General features: G+C 33.7%; 1 protein-coding gene across 1 annotated transcript in view; it reads left to right on the top strand.

Annotated features, from left to right (window-relative positions):
- Positions 1-12,308, top strand: part of mib1 (E3 ubiquitin-protein ligase mind bomb 1) — a 515,003-nt gene that overhangs the window by 162,448 nt on the left and 340,247 nt on the right. Inside the window, exon 12 of the mRNA XM_090415624.1 lies at positions 290-441. Within this exon, the coding sequence (XP_090271750.1) occupies positions 290-441 (152 nt within the window). The remainder of the gene's footprint in view (positions 1-289; positions 442-12,308) is intronic.

Raw genomic sequence — 12,308 nt, forward strand, 5'->3', positions numbered from 1 at the left:
ACAATTGAAAGAGAATGTGCCCAGCTACAAGACGAAATGATTCCCAGTGTTTGCAATTCCATTGCTGCATGTTATCAGCGGTGCCTGGACCAGGATATTCATCAGTTTGAATACAGACGTTGAGGGATGAAAAGTACATTTATCTACATAAATGTACTTTTCATCCCTCAACGTACTTTACAATGTGAAAATTAACTGTATTATAATAAATACCAACTTTATGATAATTCAAAGTGTGCATACATTTTTTGAGACACCCTGTATATAGCATATATTTTTTTCTTTTTAGGATTCAGAAGGAGATACACCACTCCATGATGCCATCAGTAAAAAGCGTGATGATATGCTTACACTGCTGCTTGATCATAGTGCAGATATTACTCTTACAAATAATAATGGTTTCAATGCACTCCAACATGCTGCACTTCGAGGCAACCCAAGGTAAAACTTGCATTATTCTATTAATTTAGAATTCATGTGTGTGGGGGGGGGGGGGGGTATACACATTGCTTGGTCATTGCCATTATCATCAAATTCCTGATTATGCACCCCTCAAAGGGTATACAAAAGATATTATGATATACTTCATGATTAAGTTTACAACAAACTTCCTATAAACAATTTTCTTATAACCTGTTATTTATTAGGATTTGAATCCTGATGTACTTCTGACTTCATCAATCAATGTAAATTTTTGTATTTCTTTGTATCTTCTTCCTGCCATTCTGGCATCATACACCTGTTTTGCTAACCGTTCCTCTCCAGTTAGTTCTACTCACACATTCTTCTTGAATGCCAGCAATGCCAAGTTCATCTCTAATATGAAATTTTTCTTTGTAACATTATTGGTTTTGAGATTAGTGGTTGACATCTCACAGGTGTAATTTTTTTCTATTCTTTGTTATTGTAATTATTTATATTATTAGCTGGACATGTGTGCATATAGATAACATATATTTTCCTTTTTATTATTAATGCAATTGCAAGTATGCCTACCTACCTATCCAGCCCTAAAGTGACACATAAGTTTTGTGATTAATTCTGATTCTTTCCAGCTTTCCCAATCTGGCATCTTTTTGTCATTCTTTGCTAACTTAGCTTAATCCTTTCCACTTCCCTTTTTTCCTTCTGTGATCCATGTCAAAGCTATCTTTTGGAATTTCTCCTCTGTTCAGTTTCAGTACATAGCCTCATCCATTTCCATCTTCATCTGTTTATTTCACTAGCAGTACATTTTTACATTCTGTTTATATAAATCACCATTTGTTATACATTCTGGCAAAATATAAAAATTCACACCACCAACAAAAACTAAGTCAATTGGCAAATCACAAAAATACCATACATAGAATTTAATACTCATGTACACAAATTTAAAGAGGCTAGTGAGATGATATGATGTCCAATCCACTGTAATAAAAACCAAGGCCTAATATGAGATCTCTTATATTAGGCCTTGTAGATCAGGTAGATCTGTTATAAGAGATCTACCTGTGGATGAATAGGCTATGAGATAATATATATGTTATATCCTGTAGCAATGACCTACATTCATGATATCTTGTTCCTGCATTCAACATCTATTGCTTGTTGAATGAATTTTAAAAAATGATGGTTTGTTATATAGAAATCTCCATGTTAATTCCTCTTTATATTTGTGTTTTATTGTATCAATCATCAAATTATCAATCATCAGATATGTAACATTATCATAGGAAAGTAGTCATTGATTTATTAAATCACTTTACTTTTTTGTGTTTTTTGTCAGTATTAAATTAATAATTGTTATTTTGTTTTTTTATGATATTTGGATGATTTTCATATATCATTCAGTTTCTGAAAACATAATTTTTTGCTTTTGTCAGTTTCATCTTTAGTATCAAAGAAATTAAAACTGACCAGCATGCACTACAAAGAATTTCATGCTGATCAGTTTTAATTTCTTTCTGGCATTTAAGAACTTTTGTTTTATTCATATTTAAGTTCAACATTTTCATCTGCCTTATTCATTGTTTATGACTTTGCTTGTATATCAGTGTGTTGTTTTGTTGAGATTAAAGTTGTGCCATCTCCATAATCTGGATCTTGATGATCATAAGAAATTAAAACTGATCATAATGTCTCTCTCTCTGTCAACACTCTCAAAAGCTATGGCAAAATCTATAAAATTTAAGTATAAGAAGATTCGAAATTTTTACTTTGTTCATTTATTTTCTTTAAAGTAAAAATGTGGTGTACAGTACTTCCGTCTTCATCATCAGTGGTTCTAACAGGCACTTAATCTGTCATAACATTCCATAGTATCATTAGATTTTTTAACTAATTCTAGCTTTAGGTGGTTTAGCCTGATGACTATAAATATACTTTCTATGTAAATTGTGTGATTGCCTGATTGCAGGTTGAAAAACGAAAGTTTCCAGGAAGAAAAACCATTCTACCTCCATTTGAGACCAGTTAATCATCTTAAGTTAAATGCTTTTTATATCCTAAATGGGATTTGAAAACTCAGATATCTAATTAGCATTATCGAAACTGACTAAGCTATGTAGGCTCTGTACTGCACTTTCACCATTTCTAAACAAACATTTTTATACTTTTATATCTTGCCTGTTTCATTTATAATTCTATTTATTAGAATTTTACAAGAAAAATGATTGTGAGACATACAAAAATATTTTGGGAAAATTTGGAGAAAAGAGCAAAGCTAATAATAATGGCAAATATCTGTTGGATTTCTGCTCAGGACATGGACTGGTTATTACTAACACCATGTTCCAACATAAAAATGTGCACAAATTCACATGGAGAGAAGAGGCTAGGAATAAGAAGTCTCATCGACTATGTTATTGTTGATAGTGATGTTTTCTCCCTGGCGCAGGACACCAGAGTGTACAGAGGATTTGAAATTGGAAGTGATCACTATTTAGTCTTGAGCAGGATAAAATTGAATTTCATATTGAAAAGAATAACATGTAAGAAAGTTTTAAAGTGAATAAAAGTTGAGCAGCTCTCAGATGTGAACTGTAAACTAAAATACACAAAGATTATTGAAGAAAAAATGAAAGAGTTTGAGAACAGGAATCAAACCTTGGAGATTCAGTGGCAAACTCTGAAGAAAACATTGATTGATTCTGCCAGATAGGCATGTGGTGAGGTTGTCTGTAAGGATAAAAAAATCAGAACTCCCTGGTGGACACAGGAAGTTAAAGAGGCAGTGAAGGAAAAGAAGAAAGCATACAAAAAGTTCCTGTCAAATAAGTCAGCTTGTGCTCTTAGGGAATATAGAGACAAATGCAAGAATGCTAAAAACTGTGTAAAACTAGCTAAACAAAAGTCATGGGAGGACATTGGCAATAATATAGAAAATAAATATCAAGAAGGTGGCAAAATATTCTGGAGGTTGTTGAAGAAGTTTAAGAATGGAGGAAAGAGTGCTGTAAAAGGAATTAGAGATGATAAAGGTGACATGAAAACAGTAGAAAAAGATATCCTTTAAGTATGGATTAATTACTTTGATAAACTGCTAAATGAAACAAGCAGTGATGACAGCACAGTGATAAAAAACACTGACCAGGCATGCAGTAAGGAATACATATCCATACTTGAAGTAGAAAAAGTCATCAAAGGCTTGAAATGTGGAAAGGCAGCAGGAGTTGATGATATTCGACCAGAAATGCTGAAGTATGGTGGTATAAGAGTCTTACAGTGGCTGCACTGCATAGTTCAGAAAGCCTGGACAGAGGGACGAATTCCCGATGATTGGAGTAGAGCTCTCAGAGTACCCATGTATAAAAAGGGAAATAAAAATGCATGTGAGAATTACAGAGGTATTTCCCTATTGAGTGTTCCTGGCAAGATCTATGCAAGTATACTTGAGAAACGGTTGAGAAGAATTGTGGAAGAAAAGCTTGGTGAAGAACAAGCTGGATTCAGACCAAATAGAGGCTGTCAGGATCAGATCTTCACTTTACGACAAATAGTCGAGAAAGCATGGGAATATAACAAAGATCTGTATTTAAGTTTTGTCGATCTGGAAAAGGCATATGAGGTTCCAAGAGAGAAGCTATTCAATACGCTGCAGTTATATGGTGGCAATGGGGCATTATATCAAGCAATACTTAGTCTTTATTTGAGTTGTAAGTCAGCAGTTAGAATTGAAGGAAGTGCAGGAAGATGGTTTAATGTTAAATCTGGTGTGAGACAAGGATGTACATTATCCCCTCTGTTATTCATTATCTATATGGATCATATTATGAAGGAAAGTGGTATTAAACATGATATCAAAATTGGAGATGTTAATGTCAGCTCTTTGCTTTATGCGGATGATGTTATACTTCTAAATAAATCTGCTACAAGTCTGCAAGATTCTCTGACTAAATTGAATAGCTGTTGTAATAGATATGGTATGAATGTCAGCAATAAAAAGACAAAGACAATGAAAATAGGCAGAATCATTGAAAATGTCAACTGTGTTGTGAATGGAGAACCTGTGGAACAAGTAAAACATTTCAGCTATTTAGGCATGATTTTTACTGAAGATGGTAAATTAAATATAGAAATAGACAACAGAATCAGCAAAGCTGGTATGGTGGGAAGTCAATTGAATAAATTCATGTGGAATAAGAGAGAAATTAGTCGGAACACTAAATTAGCTGTATACAAGACAGTGTTCAAACCAGTTTTAACTTATTGATCTGAGAGCTGGGTCAGAAGTAAAACACTTGACCAAAGACTAGAGACCACAGATATGAGAGTCCTGAGAAAGATTATAGGTGTGAACAGATGGCATCAATGGCAATATCTTATTAAAAACGAGGATGTTAGGAAAATACTTAACATTGTCAGCATCCAGGAATGCGTTAGCAGAGCTAATCTCAGGTGGTATGGTCACTTAAACAGAATGGGTGAAGAACGATTAGCAAAACAAGTGTTCTCTGCCAGGTTGGCAGGAAAACGACCCAGAGGAAGACCAAGATATAGGTGGATTGATACGGTACAAAGTGCTTTAGACGACAGAAATATAAGATCTGATAGTGTTGGAGTTTTGACAAGTAACAGACTGATTTGGAAGAAAATTGTATTTAGGAAATTAATAATAATGTAATTTTTTTCATGTAGTACTATCATATCCTGTACACCCCTTGAGGGTACATGGCAGGAATTTGATGATGATGATATATATATATATATATATATTAACTCTGACCCTCACATTAAATTTGTTTCTGAAGAATGACATCAAATACTATATGGAATAAGTGGACATACTATATAGGAAACACTATAGGACATACTATATAAGTTTCCTATATAGTTCAGCTAACTATATAGGAAACTTACTTTGTTATATTTATCTGATCCTCTTTACCTTCCTTTAATTTTATTTATTTATTTATTTATTTATTTATTTATTTTCTACTTATTAATTTGTTTATTCATTTGCCTTTCCTCTCAAATTCCTCATATCACAATAAAAAAGTTGAAGATTTCACTTCAATTTAATCTCTCTTAACTATTATTCTTGCATATATTTTCTTCTAATGGGGTGAAACTCCTGATGAAACATGTTTATTTCATTTCCTGCAGATAATTGCTCTGACAATAGGATATCAACATTTAATTTTGTAGTTCTAAAGGAAAAATTTTTTATTGTAGATGTCATCTCATTTGATGGTTCGGTGTTTCTTGCTTCCCATTTGAGCATTTACCATTCACTAATAGAGAATGGATACATTGCGTTGTCCTTCAATATTAATTTCACAGTTCATCCATAGAAACTATAGCAAAACACATGTATACACAGTAAAAATGTGTGTAATAAATTATAATTAATTACATATATTTCAGTTTACATATCATAAACTGTCATCAGTGTTTGAGAATGAATAATAAGAAATTCAAGAGCAACAGTGCAAGTATATGGGAAATAGCATGTTTTCATGTGTGTTGTTGTTGGTGTTGTTAACATTATAGCGTAGGATCTAATATGGGTGTGTGTGCATGTGTAGGTGGGTGAGTATGTGAGTGCATGTGCGCCCACGCGTGCCCACACACACACACACACACACACACAAATTTGATGCCACAGATATACTTGGCTATATGACATAATTCAATAAATTTAAAAACTAGAAGCCAAAAGATACCAAAATAGAAAAAAAAAATGATTTATTATTTGAGCACATAACTAGTTTCATCTTCTTAGGAAACTTCAAAGAGAAACAACAGCTATAAATTAATTTGCAAACATATGGATGACATTTGAAGACATTCTGGATGTCATAGTATTGTTGAGTGCATTCACGTTGGCATGATCTAAAAGAGAAATTAAATTCTCTCCTAGATGAAGTCATCAGTTTAGATAAAGACACAATTGAAAGACTTGAAACTCATTTTGCAAGACCTCCTAGATTTTATGTTCTTCCAAAGATTCATAAGATTGACTATAGTAGATTGTATTGATTCTCCTACTTACTGTATAGCCAAATATTTAGCTAAATTATTGAAATCTTACATTGGCAACTCTAATTCTTTTTTAAAGAACTCTTCACATTTTTTAGAAAAATTAAAAAATGTCTCATTACAACTTACAGATCTTATGGTTAGCTTTGATATAGAATCTTTATATACCAATATACCTCTCAAGGAAACTTTAAAATTACTTGCTGACATCTTTCCTGAAGTCATTATAAAACTGTTCGATTTCGTAATACATTCTGGATATTTTGTATGTCAAAATAAATTTTACAGCCAAGTAGAAGGAACAGCCATGGGAAGTCCTCTTTCTCCTGCTTTAGCCAACTTTTATTTAGAACATTTAGAAAAAGTTCTCTTCTCATCTATTTTCCCTTAACCATCCTTTTGGGTAAGATATATAGTTGACATCTTTACTATTTGGCCACATTGCAAAAACTCTTTACCTTCTTTTTTAAACAGTATCAGTTCCTTGCATCATCGTATAAAGTTTACTATGGAAATAGAAGAAAACAACGAGTTATCTTTTTTAGACGTTCTCCTCATCCGGTGATTACATCTTCTTACATCTACAGTATACAGGAAACCAACGTTCACAGGTCGTTATATTCTTAAAGAATCAGCCCATCATCCATGTCAAAAAACAGGAATTATAAAATGCCTCATCAGAAGAGCAAAAACTAATTGTTCTACCTTTGATTATCTACAGAAAGAACTTTTTACTATCCAACACATGAAACTCAATGACTTTTCTGAAAAAAGTACTCAACATCTTCTCAATTCTTATAATTCTCCACAAAACAACAAAGTTTCAATACGTCGAGTGCCAATTCCTTATATCTCTGGTATTTCAGAACCTATCGCAAGAATTTTAAAGAAATATGATTTAACAGCTACTTATTCACCTATCAACAAATTGTCTTCTCGTTTTCCTTCTCCTAAAGACAAACGCTCAACTTTATCTCTTCCTGTAGTTTATCAAATTCCATGCAACTGTGATCTATCCTATTTTGGACAGACTGGACGTTCTCTTGAAAAAAGAATCCAAGAACATCAATCCTCCATTCTTCACAACAAACCTGAAAAGTCTGGATTGGCTCAGCATGGGATTGAAACTGACCACAACATCCTTTGGTCCAGGACTCGCCTTTTACATAGATCCCGTTATAGGTTTGAACTTGTTCAAGGAAAGCGTGGAGGCCTTGCTCCATCGTCCCAACTTGAATCGGAATGACTGTATATCTATATCAAAAATCTGGGAAAGTCTAATCAAGATTACTCATTCATTTTTTTTTTTTTAATCATGTCTCTACTTCAAAATACTCCATTTCATACTTAGTGATATAATCACGTGGCTTGTTCTATTTTAAACGATCTATTGTTAATATTCTCGCTTGCATTTTTTATAACTGTTCTTGTAATATCACTGAGGATGGTCTGCTATTTCCAGACCAAAATATCTGGTTAATTAAATATCTTTCTTTTGTTTACGTGCATTTATCATTCAGTCTTATGTCACAAGTATCCTTAAAATAGCAACTTTACCTATACAAGTTGCTACAAGGTGCTTTTACTTTGAATAAGAAACTCTGGATGAGATAAAGCCGTTAAAAGTTTTTTACCTTGTGGATAATATACATTAAGGATACCAAGTAATTTTATAAACTTGGTTTCTTTACTCCTTCTCCCAAGTAAGCAAAACAGTTAAGTTGGCACCTGAACGTAGTTCAAGTCTAAAGGTAGTGCAACACCAGGGCAACTCGTCGTAAAGGTGGGTAAAGCTCTGATCACTATTCTTAGTATTTCCCATAATGTAAAATACATCTCACTAAGAGATGTATACTGTTATACATTATGGGTGGTGGGGGGGGGTTACTACCCAGACAGGTTTCAAGCTTTTTTGAGGTCTCCTCAGTGAGTAGCTAGACCTTGAAATACCAAGGTTTTTAGTAATACAGAGCCTTATCAACTTGACCTATACAAGTTGCTTTTACTTTGAATAAGAAACTCTAGATGAGATAAAGATGTGAAAAGAGTTTTACTTTGGGGATAATATATATTAAGGATACCATGTAATTTTATAAATAAACTTGGTTTTTTTACTCCTTCTCCCAAGTAAGCAAAACAGTTAAGTTTGCACCTGAACGTAGTTCAAGTCTAAAGGTAATGTAAAAACCAGGGCAACTCATTGTAAAGGTGGGTAAAGCTCTGATCACTCTTCTTAGTATTTCCCATAATGTAAAACACATCTCACTAAGAGATGTATACTGTTATACATTATGGGTAGGGTGGTCACTATCCAAACCGGTTTCAACCTTTTTTGAGGTCTCCTCAGTGAGTAGCTAGACCCTGAAATACCAAGGATTTTTAGTAATACAGAGCCTTATGTAAAAGAGATGTAAAAGCACCTTGTACAAGTTGCTACAAGGTGCTTTTACTTTGAATAAGAAACTCTGGATGAGATAAAGATGTGAAAAGTTTTTTACCTTGGGGATAATATATATTAAGGATACCAAGTAATTTTATAAACTTGGTTTTTTTTTCTCCTTCTCCCAAGTAACAACTTGGGAGAAGGAGTAAAAAACTTTACAATGAGTTGCCCTGGTGTTGCACTAACTTTAGACTTGAACTACGTTCAGGCACAAAAGTAAAAGCAACTTGTATAGGTAAAGTTGATAAGGCTCTCTAATACTGAAAACCTTGGTATTTCAGGGTCTAGCTGCTCACTGAGGAGACCTCAAAAAAGGTTGAAACTGGTCTGGGTAGTGACACCCCCCCCCGTCCATAATGTACAACAGTATACATCTCTTAGTGAGATGTGTTTTACATTATGGGAAATACTAAGAATAGTGATTAGAGCTTTACCCACCTTTACAATGAGTTGCCTGGTGTTGCACTAGCTTTAGACTTGAACTACGTTCAGGCGCAAACTTAACTGTTTTGCTTACTTGGGAGAAGGTGTAAAAAAAACCAAGTTTATAAAATTACTTGGTATCCTTAATATATATTATCCCCAAGGTAAAAAACTTTTCACATATATCATAATCCTCAAATTCTTGACATGTACCCTCAAGAGGTGTACAGGATATGATAGTACTACATGAAAAATTTACATAATTACTAACTTCCTATCTATAATTTTCTTCCAAATTAGTCTATTACTTGATTAAATTTTAGTGTAAAGTATAAAGTTTTACTGTAAATAGTGTAAAGATTTTTTAATACACTATTAAATAAAAAATGATGGTACAACATGACAAATTTCACATATATATATATATATTTTTTTTTTCCCCCCCCAAATTTTGGGAATGGGATGTTGTTGAGGTTTGGAAGGTGAAGAATGAGTTCAGCATTTTCTTTGAAAAGACTTGCAATTACAATGAATTTCGCTCTAGGTAACTTTAAGGGTTATATTTCATCTTTTGTAACAAAGAGCTGTAGCTTAAACATGGCTGCAAGATGAAAGTTTTTTCAGGATACAAGCAACACATTCAGAGATGCCTCTGACATATAAATAGTATCTTGAATAAAAAAAAAAAAGGGGGGGGGGGGAGTTTTGGAGGTTCCTGATGCAATGTGTTTGTGCAAGGAGAGGCCAAAGATGTAATTCAGCCCAAGAAGAGAAATCTTATTTTTCCTGAAGATTTAAGTATTATCTGCAGTCCAAGTTAAGAGGAAGTGAAGTGAGATATTTTCTTATAAGAAATAAGACAGAACTGTTCTATCGCTGTTTGTTTCATTTAACAATGTAATTGCTAACTTCCTATCTATAATTTTCTTCCAAATTAGTCTATTACTTGATTAAATTTTAGTGTAAAGTATAAAGTTTTACTGTAAATAGTGTAAAGATTTTTTAATACACTATTAAATAAAAAATGATGGTACAACATGACAAATTTCACATATATATATATATTTTTTTTTTTTTTTTTCCCCCAAATTTTGGGAATGGGATGTTGTTGAGGTTTGGAAGGTGAAGAATGAGTTCAGCATTTTCTTTGAAAAGACTTGCAATTACAATGAATTTCGCTCTAGGTAACTTTAAGGGTTGTATTTCATCTTTTGTAACAAAGAGCTGTAGCTTAAACATGGCTGCAAGATGAAAGTTTTTTCAGGATACAAGCAACACATTCAGAGATGCCTCTGACATATAAATAGTATCTTGAATAATAAAAAAAAAGGGGGGGGGGAGTTTTGGAGGTTCCTGATGCAATGTGTTTGTGCAAGGAGAGGCCAAAGATGTAATTCAGCCCAAGAAGAGAAATCTTATTTTTCCTGAAGATTTAAGTATTATCTGCAGTCCAAGTTAAGAGGAAGTGAAGTGAGATATTTTCTTATAAGAAATAAGACAGAACTGTTCTATCGCTGTTTGTTTCATTTAACAATGTAATTGCTCCAGACATCTAGAATATCTTTATCTTCCATTTTCATGTCACCTTTATAATCTGCAATTTCATTTACAGTACTGTTTTCTCCATTTCTAAGCTTTTTTCAACAGGCAGAATATTTTGCCACAATCCTTATATTTATTTTCTGTGTTCTTACCAAAGTCTTCCCATGACCTTTGTTTAGCTAGTTTTACAGTGTGCCTCGTTTTCTTACATTTTTATCTGTATTCTCTTAGGACATTATTGAACTTTTGTTTTCTCACCTGTAAAACTTCTAACACTATAATTCACTAATTCTCACATTTCGGGAAGGCAATCTGTTTACTAGATGATCATCCCCTTCTTTCATAGATTCACCTTGTTCACTTTCTCACAGATGTTCTGTCACTGCCTTATACCTTTTTCCTGCCACCATTTGCTCTCCCAGATCATGTCTCAAAGAGTTATGGGGATATGCAGAGAGAGAACTGTCTAGGTGTGAGAACAAGAAACTGGATTTCCTCAGTGCAACCGGTATGTTCACAAGTCTTCCACCTCCTATTGTATGCACCCTCCCACTCTTTATTTAGCTGTTTCTCCCTACCAACATTGCAGGCAACAAACATATTCAAATTCAGTTTTATTGGAAATCAAAAAAATCCCTCTCCTTCCCAAGGGGAAAGAAGTCATGAACAACCAACTTCTTTATCACCTGGAGGTCTGCTAACTAATCATTAACCAACAATAAGAATTTTGCCACTATCAGTCCACAGCAGATTCCCTACCCATCACTACCTCCTATCTTTAAACACAAACTATGGAACAGTTTTCACAGGGTTGCCCTTGATATTCCTAGGATATTTCATTGGGTTTGACACAGAGGCCTATTCAGGAAACTATTGTCTTTATGGTTAACTTCTAACATTTGCAATTGAGCTACCAGTCATACATTGGTTAAGGTGGTAGGTCATTTCCCTTTGCATATTGGCCCATCAATGTCAGAATAACTAGTGCTCTGTAATTTCACCTACTCTCTTCTTTGTGTACATAAATTACTTCTCACTGACCTCAAATCCAATGTTTAGCTATGCTGATGACAGTATGTCCCATTCCTCTTCTTCATTTGTGAAATCTGTTGTGTCAAAGCATTATAAGGCCCAAGATCTTCCATAATCAATGCCCTGGATACCTTGCTCTCTTTCAGTGAGATTAAGATAACTTTGTGAACTTTAATGATTTCAAAACCATCATGTCTTCTCTTTCACAAGAAAGTTGTCACTTCATCTCCCTTATCCTGATAATACCAGACCTTCAAATGGGATTAGATTCCTTTAGCCTATCCTGTCACAAACACTTCTCAGCTATAGCTTATTCAGCCTCCAAAAAAAAACTCGCACACTTTTCTAATGATGATACTTCTCTCTTGTACAGCTGCAAACACCTCTTCTTCTTCTTCTTCTTCTG

The sequence above is a fragment of the Typopeltis vanoorti genome, chromosome 3, assembly GCF_054136105.1.
Source record: "Typopeltis vanoorti isolate ZY-2024b chromosome 3, IOZ_Tvanoo_1.0, whole genome shotgun sequence".
Lineage (NCBI taxonomy): Eukaryota > Metazoa > Arthropoda > Arachnida > Uropygi > Thelyphonidae > Typopeltis > Typopeltis vanoorti.